The 20,981-nt window shown below is 42.4% G+C and overlaps 1 protein-coding gene across 4 annotated transcripts in view; it reads right to left on the reverse strand.

Moving 5' to 3' along the window:
- epn2 (epsin 2) overlaps positions 1–18,636 on the reverse strand; it is a 71,897-nt gene extending 53,261 nt beyond the window's left edge. For 2 of the 4 annotated variants that reach the window (XM_038820604.1, XM_038820600.1), the window contains exons 1-2: positions 18,485–18,636; positions 306–1,085 (exon numbers count right to left, since the gene is read on the reverse strand). In XM_038820604.1, the coding sequence (XP_038676532.1) occupies positions 306–903 (598 nt within the window). In that variant the 5' untranslated portion in view covers positions 904–1,085; positions 18,485–18,636. Of the gene's footprint in view, positions 1–305; positions 1,086–1,423; positions 1,568–17,432; positions 17,571–18,484 lie in introns of those variants that run through there. The other 2 variants (XM_038820603.1, XM_038820601.1) reach the window with 2 other exon arrangements.
- Between the last annotated feature and the right edge of the window lie 2,345 nt (positions 18,637–20,981).

Genomic DNA, 20,981 nt, shown 5'->3' on the forward strand with positions numbered 1-20,981 from the left:
ACATATCATCTTCCTCTGGAACTTTAAAATTAGATAAATTATAAAATTATTCATCACAGTTAAACAGAGTAATCAAATGCCTCGATTTATGATTTTCATGATAATGGATCCCAAAATACTGTGTGTCATAATATTTGGTAAAAGAGTATACATAAAGATTTCCATAAAACATTAGCCTTAAAGCAGTGTGTTATGGCATAAAAAGTATCCTTTTATACACAGTTTCTAGGATAACAAATATACTCAAGCTCAGAAAGATGTAATAATCAAGTAACAGCGATAAATAAGAATTAACGTTTACTTACAACCATGATATGAAGCAGGTGATCCTCCTGATTTCCCATACTCGTGTTCTGAATAGCTTGTTGACAGATTAGGTTGGCTCGACCCACGACCAAAAGTAATTTGATTATTGCTTCCTACTCCTGTGGCTACTTGAGCCATACGCTCTTTTGTCTTAAGCGCCTGGGCTCTCTCTGACTTGAGCCGTTCATCGTCCTTCAACAAAGTCACAAGCTGCTTTGACTTCTCTCGTACATTTATGCCTTGATCTTTGCCATCTCGATCAATATACTGGAAGTCTTTCAGAGTTTGAATGGCAAAAATGTTTTCCTTACATTGTTGTGCAACTCTTTCTGATCCCGTTTTTATCATATAGTCTAACAACGTAAGAGCCTTGTAAACATGTCGCCAATTCTTGCCATGATCATTGAGACGTTTCCATATCATACTCATTATTTCCGAGAAGGCTACTACATTATATGTTAGGTCTGCAATTTCTGTCATTAAGGAACTAGAAGGTCCCCAAGGGTCATTGGAGGTTGCCTCACGTACTTTAATTTCAGCTTCAGAATAGTTGTTTACAATGTTTTTCATTTGCCGTCGAATAGCTGACGTAGTCATGATGAACCTCGTTGAAATCTCGGCTTCTTTCAAAAACTCAAATGTATTAAATGATTTTTAAACCCAACAGCTGTGAATGGAAATACCACTCAAAATCTTTGTATATTGCAACATGTGTTGTAGGTCTTCTGGTGAAATCATTTCTTCTCTTCAGAAATAATTCTCATTGTTGGGCAAATTACCTGTGAAAGAATACAGCTTTGAATAAGAACATTTATTAAGGCTACAGTAGTTAAAACGGTCTTTGAAAAACCTACATTTACCAAATCTTATATAAAATTCAACACCGACTTTCTACTGGCAATTTAGCCACATGAATTACAAAACACTTCTGTCAAAATACAGTGGTAAGAAATTACGGAAGTTTTATCTTATTGAGGAGTTTTGCCGCCAAATTATAGCGTGAAGTTAGTTTGGGTTCATGACCACCTCCATCAATATTACCAGTAACTCAAGTTCAACCAAGCACTAGCAAACCTAGAAAGCCAACTGAAAATGAAGCACTGATTTTGAAACTTACTCTTTGAAGGGAGGTACAAAACTAGTCATCAACTGTTCAGAAAATTATGACCCAATATGTCCTTTTTCTTGTACTAAAAGGCATCGATGGGGATTATTAGACTTTCTGCAAACAGTTTTAGAAGGAAAGTTTTGGCAATCGTTTCTGGAAAGAAAATTTAAATCTGAATATTACTGAAATGAGACACAAGTTGCTGAAGCTTTTCATCTTCCATTCGTCAGGACAACACAAAAACGCTAAATTTCAAATTATCACAGCAATTTATACTACAGGAGAAAAAGGTATGGTTGGTTGGCAAATCAACTGATTAGCCAAGATTTTACCATGTAGAAAGTGTGGGGACTATATGCTCTCCAAGGTTCATAGGTAATTTTTAAAAAGACACAAGGTTTGAACATATTCCTATCATTTGCAGAGAATGGGTCCCTTTATATAAATGTATGATGCTTCTAGCAAACTTAAATGAGCCACATTATGAGCTTGACTCATCTTAATTGTTATTAGTACAGACATCACACTCCAGATTGTTTAGCAAGTACTACCAATTGCAGAATTGCATCGAACATTAGACATTTTGTTCTGGGTTTTGCAAGCACAGGTAGGTTGAATAGTCCATGTTGCCTCATACAAACAACCAAAGGGACAATGTTTGATCAGATCAGCCAATATATGGACTACGTTCTTTGCATCGCACTGGCATTGAAATTTATATGCAATATTGTTTAGTTGTGTAGTAGCAGAATATATTTTTGGACTGATGGCAGCATCCTGTTAGTGGAAAGTACAACTCACATGGCCACTACATGGTAGCAACATGAAATAGCTTGCGTAAACAGTTGTTCAAATGAAATACTTTACCTTTTCAGGGTTATTTGAATTAAAGTTCAAACTGAATGGAACTGTAGCCTTTGGCATTTGTAGTCATGCATTTGCAGGGAACATAAATGCAACACAAGCATATGAGTGACAACTTGCGACTATTTAGCACCAACTTCCCAAGGTACTGCACTGGAGCATTAAATTCCCCTTAGCGGTAGGAGCGGGAAGGTTGACATCTGTTTACGTTGGAAGTCCCGCACCTGCAGATACCTGAATTTGTTTCCCCTCGCCAACCCAAACTGCTCCTCCAGCGCCCTCATGCTTGGAAAGCTCCCCTCTTTAAACACATCCCCCATCCTCTCAATCCCTGCTCTCCGCCATATCCGGAACTCCCCATCCATACTTCCCGGGGAAAATCGGTGATTATTACAGATTGGGGAACAGATCGATGCTCCCTCTGCTCCAACATGTCTCCTCCATTGTCCCCAGACTCTCAGGGCCGCCACCACCACGGGGCTCGTGGAGTACCGTGCCGGCGGGAACGTCAGAGGCGCAGTTACCAATACCCCAGATTGGTGTCCTTGCATTAAACCGCCTCCATGCGCTCCCATGCCGACCCCTCCCCCACCACCCACGTCCTGATCATGGCTATGTCCGCCGCCCAGTAAGAGTTACTAAAATTTGGCAGCCTCAGCCCGCCCTCTCCCCGACTCCGCTCAAGCATTACCTTCCTTACTCGCAGGGGTCTTGCCCGCCCAAACAAAGCCAGTGATCACTTTGTTGACCTGCTTAAAAAAGGACCGCGGAATAAAGATGGGGAAACATTGAAACACTAACAGTAATCTCGGGGGACCGTTATCTTCACCGTCTGCACCCTCCCAGCTCATGACAACGGGAGCGCGTCCCATCTCCGAAAATCGTCCTTCATTTGGTCTACTAGTTAGGTCAGATTTAATTTATGCAGCCGATCCCATTCCCGCGCCATTTGAATGCCTAGGAACCTAAAGCTTCCACCTACTAGTCTAAACGGCAGCTCCCCCAATCGCCTCTTCTGTCCCTTCGCCTCGACCGCAAGCATCTCACTTTTCCCCATATTTAGCTTGTACCCCAAAAACCGGACAAATTCCCCAAGAATTCTCATGATTTCTTCCATCCCCTCTATTGGGTCTGATACATACAGAAGCAGGTCGTCTGCATAAGAGCGAGACGCTTGCTCCACTCCCCCTCCTCCCCCGGACCAGCCCCCTCCAGCCCCTCAGAGCAATTGCCAACGGCTCTACAGCCAGCGCGAATAACAGTGGGGAATGGGGGCATCTCTGTCTAGTCCCCCGGTGCAGTCTAAAATAGTCCGATGTTGTCCTATTTGTCCGTACGCTTGCCACAGGAGCCTGATACAGCAACCTGACCCAGTCAATAAAGCCCCGCCCAAACCTGAACCGCCCCAGTACCTCCCACAGATAATCCCATTCTACCCGATCAAAAGCCTTTTCTGCATCCACTACTCCTACCTTCCGGGGGACACCATGATCACATTTAACAACCTACTTTGGCCACCAACTACCTACCCTTAACAAACCCCGTCTGGTCCTCCCCAATAACGTCCGGAACACAATCCTCAATCCTGGAGGTCAAAATTTTGGCCAGCAGTTTGGCGTCCACATTCAACAGGGATATCGGCCTGTCGGACCCACACAGCTCCGGGTTCTTGTCCCACTTCAGAATCTGCGGAATCGTGGCCTGTGACATCGTCGGGGGCAGCAACCCTCTTTCCCTTGCCTCATTGAACATCCTCATCAACACCGGCCCCAATATCCGAGATAACTTTTTATAAAACTCCACTGGGTACCCGTCCTGCCCCGGGGCTTTCCCTGAATGCATGGCCTTCAGACCCTCCACTAGGATCATACAGTCTTGAAATGAAAATCGCTTATTGTCACAAGTAGTCTTCAAATGAAGTTACTGTGAAAAACCCCTAGTCGCCACATTCCGGCGCCTGTTCGGGGAGACTGATACGGGAATTGAACCTGCGCTGCCGGCTTGCCTGGGTCTGCTTTAAAAGCCAGCAATTTAGCCCACTCTGCTAAATCAGCTATCAATGTCTCTGACTAACGCATCTTTTTTGTTCTGATGAGATTTTGGTTAGAGTCTACGATTCTCTTGCAGTTAAATTCCAAACTAAGTAGCCATATATTCACATGGATCTCATTATTTAGGTACAAGTTAAGAAGAAACTAAGCTGAAAGAAATATAACCCTTCAGCAGCTTTAGTAAAGTACAACAAAAATATTCTGGTTTAGTCATGAATTGCTGCTATACTAAGAAACAATCTTTACCAAATCCATTTCCCTCATTCTATTTCTACTGGAACAGAGTTTGGAAAATAATTAGAAAAACCATTTATGCAACTATTGAAACGCCTTTCCTTCTATGGTATTTACATTGTTTGTAAAACCTGTAAACCAGCTCGCTGATGAAGATGGCGCCAAAAGGGCAAACACAAAAAGCACACTTAAAATGTTACATTGTTATTTTCATTATTAAAAATTTGGTCCAAGTTCTTAGGAAGGTTCAGTATCATTTCACTTTTACATTTGCACTCAATTAGAATAGAAACAAGGATCAGCTGCTGGACATTCTTTACCACAGAAAGTTAGAGGTTTTTCATATCCACTGTGGAAAAAAAATCATCTAGATGAACTACGTCTCAAACTGATTGAGTTGCAAACAAAAAAAATTAAATTTCAATCTCCTTCCCAAAATATAGACCATCATAGTGCCTCATACACAATATCAAATAGGACAGCAGGAATCAGTGAATCGTATTCCCAGAATACTTTAATGTTTACGGTTATATTAAAAATGTGCCTTCTGGTAAAAGTTTTTAAAACATTCACAGCTGCCACAAGCATTTTGAAGAGTTAAAAAATCACTTCCTATCTCTAAAATCTTATTCCCTGCAGTCACATTTGTCATAAATTTGTATCAATTTAGTGAAATCACCCATCAACTTTTAAACACTTGCTAATGCGCTGCCTCAATATTGCAATTGCAGTTTCTTGGTGTGTAGTACAGGGTACAGCTCCCAATACTGCAGAAAAACGTCCATACACCAAACCATTGTATTACTTTGGTTCCCAAAGAATAGGTTTTCAATTTAGTTACACCTTTTCTAAGGGGTACATAAAATAAAGGACAACATTTAAGACGGAGACTAAATGATGTCTGTAAGCACTTATCTTGCTTCACCTGAAGATGATAATTGGTATCAATGCCAATCTGTGTGCATTGCTGGAATTGACGAATATTAAAAATTACAAATTTGGTACAGCATGCCAACCTGGTGCGAGTACTTCCTCCGTACTTCTAAATAGATATTACCACATTACATGTTATTCTCACTTGTTCCAGACGTGTTGCTGTAACCTCAGCCCATTAGAACAGGCATAAATATTTCGCCAGACTAACTGACCAAGGCGATAGAGATCTATTAGGAAGTTTGACAGCCCCTTAGGTTACATGAGAGCTTCAATAAAGCATAATTATGGTATTTTATTTCAAGGACCTTCCAATGCAAACAAAAGATGTATACAGTATTCACAAACAGTAGATGTGATTTTCAAAATGTAAGTGCTTGATTTAGTGCAGCAAAAATAATTCAAACACAATTTACCCCAACAACTATATTTACCCAGAGTTCACCCTCTGTATGCTATGCTATCGCTCCAAATACACAGATTGGAAGTTCAATTACACACAATGCATGAAGAATTGACAAAAATCACCAAACCTGCATTTTGGTAAGCAAAATACTGCAGGTTCTGTAATCTGAAAGGAGAACAAGAGGACACTGGAAAACCTCAAGTCTGCCAGCAACTTCCAGCATCAATGCTATTTTTAGACATTTTCTGGGAGTGGGCTGTAATTTTCCTCCCCAATACATCCAAGCTTTAAACTCATGCAATGTTTCAAGCTAGACTGAGGCATAAAGTTTTGGAGTTTGGTCTTGGCTATGAGGACAGTGATACCCAAAAGTTGCGAGAGTCAAGGGTTCTTTTACATCCCCGAGGAGAGTAGGCAAGGCTTCGATTTAAAGTTATGTGAGCACCTCTCAATACCATCGTACAGGGTCAGCTTTGATTGTTGTACTCGACCCATGGAGTGGGACTTGAACTCACAACATTCTGACTCTGAGCAAGAAGTGATGTCAACTGAGGCACAGCTGACACTAAAATCATATCCTTCCCAATTTTCCCCTAGATGTTTTTGATTTAAGCCCACGTGTTGACCAAATAGACTGATGTACCACTAAGATGGGGTAATAAGTACATAAAACTGCTCTTTAAAATAAGCTGCAAATCTGTCAACATTACTCATGAACCAGCCAATGGAGTTTGTCTTCAAAGTAGGTATGTATTGGGGTTCCCACAAATATGTAATTATAAAATTACTGCAGGTCCTTATCTTGAAATAATTAGTTTAAAATTCCTGATTATGGTTATTGGTGACAAATATTTCACTGTGTTCAATAAAAACTGATACCATTTGGAATCAGCTTTACTGCATTTCAATATTTTAGAATATCAGGTGGTGTTGTAAAAAGTGGCAGTTCTGCTACAGACCAAATCAATGAATTGATAAAGTGGAATGGATCAGTTAATAAAGTTGTTTAAAGTGATCAAATATAATATTTAGGGAGGTGGTACAAGCAAGGAGAGAAACAGAACTAAGTTTAGCATAGTAGGTTCAATCAATCTGATGATCACATTAGAAAGTGAAAACGGCATCAAATCATCAAGACTATTTTGTAACTAGGATTTGTGTCGTCACAAGGTTTATGTAGCATACTGGTACCAATTGACTATAGGAAAAACTACATTGAAGCAAATACACTTGAATATACTATCCGATCACCTCACATTGCTCCTTCTACCCGTGCTTTACCTCAGTATTGCATAGCTGAAAATGTTCCCTCAGTCACAACCCAAGATCTGAATTACATAAGCTACAATTGAACTGCTCAGCATTTTTTCAGTTCAAGAAAATATGGCACAAGAATTTCATACGCCCACCATAATGCTTTAATAAAGACTTGGTTGCAAAACTGTGGTTTGCAATCTGGTTGTAGTGTTAAGGGAATACAGTACATTATTCTAACATGGTTTATCATAGAATTTACAGTGCAGAAGGAGGCCATTCGGCCCATCGAGTCTGCACCGGCTCTTGGAAAGAGCATCCTACCCAAGGTCAACACCTCCACCCTATCCCCATATCCCAGTAACCCCACCCAACACTAAGGGCAATTTTGGACACTAAGGGCAATTTATCATGGCCAATCCACCTAACCTGCACATCTTTGGACTGTGGGAGGAAACCGGAACACCCGGAGGAAACCCACGCACACACGGGGAGGATGTGCAGACTCCGCACAGACAGTGACCCAAGCTGGAATCGAACCTGGGACCCTGGAGCTGTGAAGCAATTGTGCTATCCACAATGTTACCGTGATGCCCCAGATCTAAGTATGGTCTAAGTTTTCATGAAAAATTTAAAATTTCCTACTGTAATCCCACCATATACCTACATAAAACCAAAATTTTCAATTTCGGCCATCTTTTATGCACATGCATGCATGTGGTTAGAGATTAAGGGAGACTGCCTCCAAAGATAATGCCCAACAGTGGGGAAATTGCCGTGACAGTAAAAGATCTTCTCATGACACGCAGATATACTTATCAATCAAGGTGAGGGTGTGGAAAGCTGAGCTGAATTAGTTTCCAACACGGTACATTAGCAGAGTGGTTAGCATTGTTGCTTCACAGCTCCAGGGTCCCAGGTTTGATTCCTTGCTTGGGTCACTGTCAGTGAGGAGTCTGCACGTTCTGCTCGGGTTTCCTCCGGGTGCTCCGATTTCCTCCGACAAGTCCTGAAAGACGTGCTTCGTGGGTGAATTGAACATTCTGAATTCTCCCTCTGTGTACCTGAACAGCCGGAGTCTGGCGACTAGGCAATTTTCTGTCACTTCATTGCAGTCAGTGTTAATGTAAGCCTACTTGCCACACTAATAAATATTATTACAATTATGTCATAACCTGACATTGTACTCCATAGTAATCAGTGTACTGACACATTATAACATAAAGATGTTGTTGTAATAAACCCAAGTGCCTAGTCAATTTAAGGCACCATTTATTGCAATTGCTCAAAAGGTACAGCTTTTGATTTCATTAATAAACTAAAAATATGATCCAAAATAGTCACAGTTCAGGTAGTATAATATAGTGGCATTTCAAAATGCTGTTATCAGACGTGGATTCATGGCACTGAGAAGTCAAAAAAAAGAATTTTAGCCTCAAAATCCTCATCTCTAATTACGAAAAATATTTTGGAGGTAGCACAACTGAGGCATGCCATGCATCAAAAACAGCAACTGAAATACATAAATGCTCTCTTAGCAATATAATTGCAACAGGAGATAATGCATTTAATATTTGGCAAGATTTGAAATTCATGCAAAGTATATAATAAAGTTCCTAGGTGATTACTCTTCTGCTTTGTAAGCATCTGAAGTTCAGGTCTGATGTTTTCCACTGAAATTAAAATTGTTGTGTATAATTTTGAGTTGAATATATGTGTTAAAAAAGTTTAAATTGTTTCAATTTCATTTAGGTTTTGTTTACGAACCTAGGTGCCTTGGAGTCTGGTTAGATTTGTGCCTAAAAAGGTTTCAGGTCCTTTGGGTTTGTTTACATGAATGCATACATTTTTAATGAGGCCTTACAACCCCTGAAGTTAAAGAGATGGGTTAAAAGAAGTTGAAAGTTCATTGATTCTGGAAACAAAAACACCTAGTAAAGCTTTACTGTTGCCTAGCAACAGTGATCCAGTGACAGACACAAAAAGGACAGGAGATAGTTGTTCAGAGTGTGTCTGTGGCAGAGAAAGACAGGAATGTTAACCTCTCAGAGAAGAAAAAAAACACAAAGCTAGTGGGCCAATAGTTAACTAGTAATCAGTTATGGGACTCAGTAAAGTGTTCAGTTTAGCAAAGTTGCTCCTAGAAGACCTGGGTTTATGGAACTCATTTATCTGCTCTGAAGTTGAGGAAATACATGAATTGAGTGCGCAGTTTTTGGGTGTCTCAGGGAGAGATACAAGTTGGGTCAAGTAAATTCATCGGAAGGAGACTGCCTGCATCTGTGCCTCTCCCAAGCAAGATGATTTTCAATGGTTTGTGTATCTGTAAATATATTGTTGGGGTAACGGAATCATAGAATATCAAGGAATGCAAGAGGCCATTCGGACCATCGAGTCTGCACCAGCCCTTGGAAAGAGCACCCTACTCAAGCCCGCACCTGCACCATATCCCCATAGCCCCATGTAACCTGTTTGACAGCAAGGGGCAATTTAGCATGGCCAATCCACCCTAACCTGCGCACACCCTTTGGACTGTGGGAGGAAACCGGAGCACCCGGAACAAACGCACGGAGACGGGGAGAATGTGCACACTCCACACAGTCACCCAAGGCTGGAATTGAACTGAGGACCCTGGCGATGCGAGGTAGCGGGGCTAACCACTGTGCCGCCGATATGGTAGAACTTTGAATGATCTTCTTGTGTTTGTATTGAGATCTTTGAAACATTTTTGCTGGTGCAATAGAATTAACTTTCTTGTTTTAATAAATATCTTTGTATTAAAAGTTGTGAATTTGTTTGGTAACTGAGGATCTATCAAGGTATGTTTTGTTTTGGGATATAATTTGCCCAGTGTTATCAGCTGGGATTGTAACAATGAATAACAGTAAAAAAATTAAAGAAGATAGAACAACAGGGGATGACATTTAATCCAGACTAATGTAACTTGCTAGAGATAGTATAACAGCTGCAGAAAGGCAGTTCGAGGAGGATCTGCCTACTGAGGTAGCATGGGTTGAAGTCAGAAATAGGAAAAGAGCAGTCACCTTGTTGGGAGTTTTCTATAGGCCCCCCAATAGCAGCAGAGATGTGGAGGAACAGATTGGGAAACAGATTTTGGAAAGGTGCAGAAGGCACAGGGTCATAGTCATGGGTGACTTCAACTTCCCAAATATGAGTGGAAACTCTTTAGATCAAATAGTTTGGATGGGGTGGTGTTTGTGCAGTGTGTCCAGGAAGCTTTTCTAACACAGTATGTAGATTGTCCAACCAGAGGGGAAGCCATATTAGATTTGGTACTTGGTAATGAATCAGAGCAAGTGATAGATTTGTTAGTGGGGGAGCATTTTGGAGATAGTGACCACAATTCTGTGACTTTCACTTTAGTAATGGAGAGGGATAGGTGCGTGCAACAGAGCAAGGTTTGCAATTGGGGGAAGGGTAAATACGATGCTGTCAGACAAGAACTGAAGTGCATAAATTGGGAACATGGGCTGTCAGGGAAGGACACAATTGAAATGTGAAACTTGCTCAAGGAACAGATACTACAGGGCAGCACGGTGGCCTAGTGGTTAGCACAACCGCCTCACGGCGCTGAGGTCCCAGGTTCGATCCCGGCTCTGGGTCACTGTCCGTGTGGAGTTTGCACGTTCTCCCCGTGTCTGCGTGGGTTTCGCCCCCACAACCCAAAAATGTGCAGAGTAGGTGGATTGGCCACGCTAAATTGCCCCTTAATTGGAAAAAATAATTGGCTAATCTAAAATTTAAAAAAAAAGGAACAGATACTACGCGTCCTTGATATGCCAGGCAGGGAAGAGATGATCGAGTGAGGGAACCATGGTTGACAAGAGAGGTTAAATGTCTTGTTAAGAGGAAGAAGGATACTTATGTAAGGCTGAGGAAACAAGGTTCAGACAGGGCACTGGAGGGATACAAGATAGCCAGGAGGGAACTGAAGAAAGGGATTAGGAGAGCTAAGAGAGGGCATGAAAAATCATTGACCGGGTAGAATCAAGGAAAACCCCAAGGCCTTTTACACATATGTGAGAAATATGAGAATGACTAGAGCGAGGGTGGGTCCGATCAAGGACAGTAGCGGGAGATTGTGTATCGGGTCTGAAGAGATAGGAGAGGTCTTGAACGAGTACTTTTCTTCAGTATTAACGAATGAGAGGGGCCATATTGTTGGAGAGGACAGTGTGAAACAGACTGGTAAGCTCGAGGAGATACTTGTTAGGAAGATGTATTGGGCATTTTGAAGAAATTGAGGATAGACAACCCCCCCGGGCCTGATGGGATGTATCCAAGGATTCTATGGGAAGCAAAAGATGAAATTGCAGAGCCGTTGGCAATGATCTTTTCGTCCTCACTGTCAACAGGGGTGTTACCAGAGGATTGAAGAGTGGCGAATGGCATGCCCCTGTTCAAAAAAGGGAATAGGGAGAACCCTGGGATTTACAGGCCAGTTAGTCTTACTTCGGTGGTAGGCAAAGTAATGGAAAGGGTACTGAGGGATAGGATTTCTGAGCATCTGGAAAGACACTGCTTGATTAGGGATAGTCAGCACGGATTTGTGAGGGGTAGGTCTTGCCTCACAAGTCTTATTGAATTATTTGAGGAGGTGACCAAGCACGTGGATGAAGGTAAAGCAGTGGATGTGGTGTACATGGATTTTAGTAAGGCATTTGATAAGGTTCCCCATTGTAGGCTTATGCAGAAAGTAAGGCATGGGATAGTGGGAAATCTGGCCAGTTGGATAATGTACTGGCTAACCGATAGAAGTCAGAGAGTGGTGGTGGATGGCAAATATTCAGCCTGGAGCCCAGTTACCAGTGGCGTACCACAGGGATCAGTTCTGGGTCCTCTGCTGTTTGTGATTTTCATTAATGACTTGGATGAGGGAGTTGAAGGGTGGGTCAGTAAATTTGCAGACGATACGAAGATTGGTGGAGTTGTGGATAGTGGTGAGGGCTGTTGTCGGCTGCAAAGAGACATAGTTAGGATGCCGAGCTGGGCTGAGAAGTGGCAGATGGAGTTTAACGCTGAAAAGTGTGAGCTTGTCCATTTTGGAAGGACAAATATGAATGCGGAATACAGGGTTAGCAGTAGGGTTCTTGGCAATGTGGAGGAGCAGAGAGATCTTGGGGTCTATGTTCATAGATCTTTGAAAGTTGCCACTCAAGTGATAGAGCTGTGAAGAAGGCCTATGGTGTGCTAGCGTTTATTAGCAGAGGGATTGAATTTAAGAGCTATGAGGTGATGATGCAGCTGTACAAAACCTTGGTACGGCCACATTTGGAGTACTGTGTGCAGTTCTGGTCGCCTCATTTTAGGAAGGATGTGGAAGCTTTGGAAAAGGTGCAAAGGAGATTTACCAGGATATTGCCTGGAATGGAGAGTAGGCCTTACGAGGAAAGGTTGAGGGTGCTAGGCCTTTTCTCATTAGAACGGAGAAGGATGAGGGGCGACTTGATACAGGTCTGTAAGATGATCAGGGGAATAGATAGATTAGGGGCTGGTTTAGTGCATTGGGCTAAATCGCTGACTTTTAAAGCAGACCCAGGCAGACCAGCAGCACAGTTCAATTCCCGTACCAGCCTCCCCGAACAGGCGCTGGAATGTGGCGACTAGGGGCTTTTCACAGTAACTTCATTGAAGCCTACTCGTGACAATAAGCGATTTGAATTGAGTAGACAGTCAGAGACTTTTTCCCCCGGGTGGAACAAACTATTACAAGGGGACATAAATTTAAGGTGAATGGTGGAAAATATACGGAGAATGTCAGAGCTAGGTTCTTTACCCAGAGAGTAGTGGGGGCATGGAATGCACTGCCTGTGGAAGTAGTTGAGTCGGAAACATTAGGGACCTTCAAGCAGCTATTGGATATGTACATGGATTATGGTAGAATGATGGGGTGTAGATTAATCTGTTATTAATCTAGGACAAAAGTTCGGCACAACATCGTGGGCCAAAGGGCCTGTTCCGTGCTGTATTTTTCTATGTTCTATACATAGGACAAAAGAAAGCCAACTCATATATTCCATGAATAGTGTTCTAATAACCAAAACCAAAGTTAAAAAGACAAGGGAGTCTGAGTAGACTCAGTGACAAATGTGTCTGATCAATGCAGTTAACAAATGTTGAACACCACAGTCAATACATAATTATACAATATGGGAGGTTTCTGCTGGGAAAGTATGATGGAACTATATCAAACTGTTAAACTAAAATATAGGCGGGATTCGCCATCCCAGATCATGTTCCCCGATGAGATGGAGAATGAGGCATCAGGGGAAAATCAGGTTCGGCACCTTGAACGAGTGCCACGATGCATGCTGGTGGGGGAATAAATGCAAATGAATCTTAATGACCCATTTGCATCTATTTAGCGGGCCCAATGCTCCAGCCTTCGGTGATTCTTGGGACCCCGCAGCCAGGAATCACGTGGGCATGGATCATTTGTGGTCTCTACCAGCATGGCCCTGGTGTGGTGGCAGAAACAACCATGCCCTCCACCCCCAAACAATGCACTGCCTGCCCACTCCTCCCATATCAGATCCTCCCCTACCCGCAGGGACCCCTGCCTGAAGGGACCTCATCCCCCACTGCCCGGAAATGAAGGGACCCCTGTCTGGAAGCTAGTGAGCTGTGCAGTCTGAGGCAAGGAGGGGAATTACAGCTGTGACACTTAGCTTTGAAACTTCACATGTCCATTCCTCAAAGGAGAACAGCTATTTTACCGCATCTGATTCCCACAGATCCATTAGCTGCAAGCCTATTAGGTTACTTGTAATGGTCTGTGATTGGCAACTTCAACAAACCATCTGAACCTTTAGTTCATTCATCTCCCTACATCTCAGTGGCCTAAGTGGTGAAACCCCATTGTTTGTAAACATTGACCACATCAAAGAGAGGTAAGTGCATGCCAAATACATTCCAATCACTCAAGTGTGTGCTTTTACTGCAGGTACGGCTCTTGGGGGATCACTGCCTGCTACAGGGGCATGTGGCGAGGATGGGGGGGGGGGGGGGCGCCTGTTACAGCAGCCCTTGTAAGAAGGGGCACGGGTCAGGTCACTCTTGTACTTGGGGCACCCACGCAATCCAGGGGTGGAGGGGCTGCTGTGCGGTGCAGCTGGCCACGGGACCTCGCTATCGGGCTGCCCGCTCAAGATTGCGGCCTGATAGTGGGATTCCATGGGAATCCCTCATTTCCACGCCATGCATTAATTTACATGGCGTGTAACACTGAATCGCTCACTGGTTTGTGCTCCCGAGGGAACGTAAACCAGTTACAATTCAGCCTCGATGGAAGTCTCCCAAATGGAGAATTCAGCCCATAATCTTAAATTAAACTGCAGAAGTAAAACATGGCAACACAGGTTTAATACAAATTCTAGGATTGATATTAGTAAAAAAAAACTATTCTTCATGCACAGAAAGATCAACGTATGGAATAAACATACAGACAGCCATTTAAAAAACTGTATGTTACAATGTGAGATGGAAGGAGGGTCAAAAACACATTAGGATCTCCAATGGATATATTAAGATGGGCTGTGATCTGTGGATGGTTCTGGGAAAGGGAGACTTCCAATTAATTCAGTCACAACATGCTCTTCTCCATGCATTTCCCAAAAGAAAATGGAATGCCAAAAACCTGGAATTACTTGCTAAATCTTATATAGGAACACCCACAAAGGGTGTAAAACAAGATACTGAAGTCAATCAACTGTCTATATTCATTATTGGATCTTTTAGAAGAAAAAAAAGTTCTCAAAATCGGATGATAACATTTACGATATTAAAGGAATAGTAGACGAGGTTTCATAACTACTATTGCCAGTAACATATCAACTTGACTTGGTTGCTAAGACTCATGACTCTTGAAACTTATGGGTTAAAAGGAAGTACATTATCAGGGTACCATGCAATAGATGTTAAACAAAGGAATTCCTGCCTGGGGACTGGTGTCAAATTTTATTTCATAATTATTCCTGTGAAGTGCCTTGCAACATTTTGCTATGTTAAAGGTACTATATAAATGCACATTATTCTTGTTGATCCAATGATTCACACTGAAGGTCCTATTAAGTTTTCTTAAATGTTGATCACATTTTGTTCCAATGGGAGTCAACAAAAACAGATTATTCACCTCAAATGATGCTAGTGAAATCTTAATCCTTGCAAAAGTTTATATGTTAATAATCTTTAAAGTTATTCACTGTATGTTAAGCCGTTGGGATTTAATGGCATAAAATGTATAAGCAAAACTATATACAGCAAGCATGCTTTAAGTATTGTAACAAACGTTTCCCGGTCATCAATCCTTGACAATCAGCTTAAATATATCACAAAAGTTACTTTTATCCTCCTATTGTCCAGAGGTAGTCATGGCATTCCCACTGTATCCATAAATTAAAAGACAATCTCAGTCTCAGAGTAGGGGAGGTACTGTACTAGCACCAGAAGCAGGAGAACGTCAGTCAGTGTGACAAGTTTATATTTGCAGTTTCTATCATAAATGCAGGTAAAGGGATTGGTGATGTAAAATGTTGACAGGAATTCATGTCTGTACTTATAAATTTAGAGTACCCAATTCATTTTTTCCAATTAAGGGACAATTTAGTGTGGCCAATCTACCTACCCTGCACGTCTTTGGGTTGTGGGGGCGAAACCCACGCAAACGGGGAGACTGTGCAAACTCCACCCAGACAGTGATCCAGAGCCAGGATCGAACCTGGTACCTTGGTGCTGTGAGACAGCAGTGCTAACCACTGCGCTGCCCTTCATGTCTATAACATAATAGATTTGCGTATCCTTGATGTAATCTTATAGAAGAGAGGCTATAGAAGAAAGCCCAATAATGGAAGGATGCTACTGCAACCAATGTTCAGATGACCACAGAAGAGAGGAAGGCTGTATCATAAGTACCAACATATGTTTGGTAAATTGCCTTCTGCTGGTTATTAGTTAGTTTTCAGATTTATCACCATGGGTCAGGAAAATTTGCATTTGAGATGCCAGCTTAGTAGCATTCTTGACCTGGAGACAGAAGCTTATGAGTTTGAGCTCTCATCCAGAACTTGGGTACATAATCTAGATCAACACTGATAAAGCACTGAAGAAATGCTCCACTGTCAAATGTTTGTCCTTCAATCAAAGGATATTAAAGCTGCAACTAAATGATAGTGCAACTCGTACTGCGGGTCTGAAATTGTAGGGCCAACAGATTTGGATAAATATCTTTCAACATGTACCAGCTCATCTAAAATGAGTGCCATATGCAACACAACCTTCAGGTTTAAGACAGCTTTGAAATTAGAATTGCTCAGCTACATTACATTTTTGTCATAAAAGTCAATCGAACTGCTTGGTAACATTTAACTTCAAGCTAAAGGATAATCCTTATTCATGGTCAGCACCCACCAGCCAAATGCTGTGCACTATAAAGTTCATGTGAGAGCATTTAAAACATCAAACAAAATGTTGCATTACTGATATTGAGTTCCAAAGTAGTAGATTTTGCTTAGACATAGATCTTACCTCCTTACTATATAGGAGTCTTTGACATTCACCAACTTCGAAAATGTATTACATCCAGTAAAATCAAATGTTTCAAATAAAAACCATCAGACATAAAAAAGCTACTTAGAAACAAAACTATAAGAAAATAACCTATATTAATAGGCAATTGTAACAAAGTTGAAAGCTTTTGTATCCTTATCTGCAAGTGGTAGCAGCATTCCACTTTACACAAATAAAATTAGTCTTAGCAAAAACTAGTGTAAGCAAAACGCACAAAGCAATTAAATGCAATATTCTATGCTATCGTGTGGCTGCACCGATTCTATTTATGAATGTAGAAATACACACCTTAGTTATTGCATAAGGTGCATCAGAATGAGAACGTGACTGAACAGACAAGAATTAACTCAATAGAAAGATGCAAATATTTCTGTCCCTACCTATTTACAATATCTCAGAATCTGAGTTAGTGTACGTCACAAATTTCCTAACTCACCACAGCCCTACAAGTCACTGCTCAATTTAAAATATGAATCATCATTCTTGAGTAACTTGTATACAATAGAACTGTATGAGCAAGTGACATCAAAATATATTCCCATTATACAATTTTAACTTATTTTCCTAGTTTACAGCAATCACAAGATTTTGAAAGTACTTGACTATGAAAACGTAATAGGATGCCCTCAAATAGTGAAAGATGCCGAACAAATGAATGTGGTTGAAATTAAGCACTGTAATCACAACTTACAGTTAAACCCTTCATCGTTGTATCCTTATCTTAACTTTCCCGAAAAACATTTTGCCTCGGTTCAAATTCTGCAAATTGCTTTTCCTTTGCCCAAAATGCAACCAATATCAGGATCACTGGTTTACAGTGGGTAAATAAGTCATTTCTTGTAATTATAGATGATTCCAGGATTACTAGTGATTCGGGGGGGGGGGGGGGGGGGGGGGTCAAATTCCCCATTTCCATCCATTTTAGGGTGAAAACCATAAATCAATGAATGCCTTGGTGATCACCGAAAAGTGAGCTGGAGAAAAAAAAAACAAAGGGGAGAGGAAGACGGTCCAGGATTTTACATGGTTTACAGACACTGCTGAAAGTTAATCAACACCCTGATTTTGTTTTTAAAAATTGCATCACTGGGTACATGACTAGATTGTAAAAAAATGAAACCTATTAACAAGAATTGATGAATAGTTCGATAAGGTTTTTTAAACATATGGGCTTATCCATCCCCCCCACCACCACCACCACCACAAAATGAAACAATTTATGAAGACATATATAACAGGATGATGGCTTTAACAGTTATAGTAAAACTTGGGGGGGGGGGGGGGGGGGGGGAGAGAGAAGAGGAATGAGTCTGCACGACTGTTGCTGAAATCCTTTTAAAACGCTCCTCAGTTTCACTGACAGACACTGATTTGGGGCGGAGAAGAGGCAAGGTATGCGCCGCACAGTTAGTGGGCAACAGAAAGCGGGGAGCAACACCTATCTCCCAGATCTTTAAGCACCCTCGGCCAGCCTGCAACCGGTGCTAAATTGTATTTCATCCCTTCTTGGGAAGGGGCGACGACAACAAGTTTAAAGCCCGGGCGGGCCTGACTGCTGGTCGAAGCCTGCGCCCGCCCCTCCCGGCCTCGGTCGGCTTCGTGGATGCAGAAGGTTTTTGGTTAACCAAAATGTGATTGGGGGGGGGGGCAAGAGAGAGATCCACTTGTCGCCCTCTTTCTCCTCAAACGCTCTATTCCTTTTGCCTTCTTTCCTCTCTCTCTCTCTGGTTTCGTCGCTCTTACCTTCATGGCAGCTCCGCAGCCGCACCCGCGCGCCGGCGCCCAGAAGCTTCTGGGCGTTTCCCCCGCTAACGGCCGAGCGTTCTGTCGCTCGAGCTGCTGCAGTCCGCCCCTCCACAACATGGCGGTAGCGGCACTGTGCACACATAGGCAAGAGGTGTGGCCTCAGCCCCTCAACATAGACGGACAGAGAGAGAGACGGTAGGGTAAAAAAAAAGAGTAGCCACCTCGGGGTCAATAATCCCTCTTCACGTCTTGCACGCAGCAGAAGACCCGCATTGATGTAGCGCCCACCCAAGCATCCCCACACCACAGTGCACATTGACAATCTCGGTGAAGTGGTTTTTTTTTAAAAAGTTGAGCCGCTGTCCAAAGCGCCGCATGGTTATTTTGCACGCACCAAGTTCCCACACAAAACAAAACACAGCCACACGAGGTCACGAGTCCAGCAGCTGCCTGCCCAGCTCGCCCGCCACTCTTATTCACGTCTTTGTAACCTCTGGCCTTATCTGTTCCTGGTTTTCCCAACGCACTCCTGCCTGGCCTCCCATTCCGCACCTCCATCATGTGGAGATGCCAGCGTTGGACTGGGGTGGGCACAGTAAGAAGTCTTACAACACCAGGTTAAAGCCCAACAGGTTTATTTGGAATCACTAGTGTTCCCAACCAGCTCTTTCATCAACTGGTGTTGTAAGACTTCTTACTGGGCACCCCCATAAGCTCGAGGTCATCCAAAATATTGCTGCCCCCATGTCTCAACTGATACCAACTCCCATTCCCCTTATCTCACTGACTTGCATTGTCTCACGGTCAAGCAACGTGCTGACTTAAAAATGCTCATGCTTGTTTTCAAATTCCTCCATGCCCTCACCTCACCTCCCCTCCCACCCCATCTCTGTAATATCCTCCAGTCACATACCTTATACAGTATGCACTCCTCTTGTATGTCACTTTTTATTACCTGGCCTCTTGTATGTCACTTTTTATTACTCCACAATTGGTGGCTCTGCCTTCATTTACCTGGGCCTCAAATTCTCTCCCTACTGCACCTTCCTACTAAAGATACTCCTTGAAACCTTCCTTTTTGATAAAGTGTTTTTGGTCATTTGATCTTATGTGGTTAAGTGTTATACTTTGTTTTATAATGCTGCTGAAGCGCTTCTGGAAGTCTCATTAGTAAAGCCGCCATAGTCCCAGATGACCATAGGCTGCTTTCCCCTTTGAGGGGGAGAGCTGACTGGTGGTGATTTTAACCTGAGGATCACCACACCTCAGGCAAGGGGACAAGGTTGAGAAGGCAGACCTTCATGAATAACCTCAGCCGGTACAGGAATTGTACCCATGTTGTCGGCCTTGTTCTGCATCATGAACCAGCTGTCCAGTCAACTGAACTAAACCAGTCCCCATTATATTAAAGGCCTTATAAAAATACAAGTTGCTGTTGTCAGCCAACATACGTTGAAGTACCTGTGGTAGGGTTTGAAACTGCAACCTTCTGGATTCAGAAACTAGAGATCTGGTGTTGTCGGCAGCACCCGATGCAAGGATGAGGTTTACTTAGAGTCGTGAGTTCCTGCCCTGGGTCTTCCATGTGACTGAGCAGGCCGATGTTTGGACACTGGGGAAGGAATCCCACAAAGTAATGTGTTTCGGAAAACGGGATTTGATTCCTTTCTTTCTCTGCTTGTGCTCTGACTCATCATTAAAGTGTTGAGACTTGCAACGTGGTGCAGCTTGATCCATGAATCGGCGACTGGTGCTCTCATTGCTGGTCCCCTCTGCACTGTCCACAAGACCTTGACATTGTTCCTAAGTGTGGTGTGCAAAATTGGACACAATACAAAATAACATTTTCTTTGTTGAACATGTTTACGGTTGTTCACATTCTTCATGCTTTAAAGTTTTATGGATAAAGAGGAAGAGGCTTCCGCTTCTAATATCTTGATATGTCGGAAAGATTGTGACCAAGACAAAGTAGAGCATGAAAGAACTTGCATTTTTATATCACCTTTCATGACATCTGGATTCCCCACCTCACCCTCGCAAAGTTATATTACAACTAATTAATTTTTCAGGTTCAATCCCTATCACAATAGAGGAAACTCAGCAGCCAATTTGCATACAATCAGCTTCAATAGGCTTTTTAATGTCGGTTTTGGTACAGTTCAGGAAATTCTGCATTAGGTAAAATATTGGTTTTGCAGTATTGTGATAGTATTGTGCAGAGATGGACAACATAATATAGCAGATCTACAAACATAGAGACAAAATTCAGACCCTTAAAGTCAAGTAGTGGTGAAGTTCTGTGGTGAATTATAAACCCTTAATAATCCACACTATTGTACAACATGTGTTGAGCCTGTATATTGTATTGGAACACGTGTAGTTGCGCAGCTCTACCCATAAGGGGAGATGAGGAGCTTGTACTGGGCTCCACCCTTGGCTCCACCCATGGCTCCTCCCCTTAACCGGATGTATAAAGGTTGATGCTGAGAGCCTG

This window comes from Scyliorhinus canicula, chromosome 15 (genome assembly GCF_902713615.1).
Source record: "Scyliorhinus canicula chromosome 15, sScyCan1.1, whole genome shotgun sequence".
Taxonomy (NCBI): Eukaryota; Metazoa; Chordata; class Chondrichthyes; order Carcharhiniformes; family Scyliorhinidae; genus Scyliorhinus; species Scyliorhinus canicula.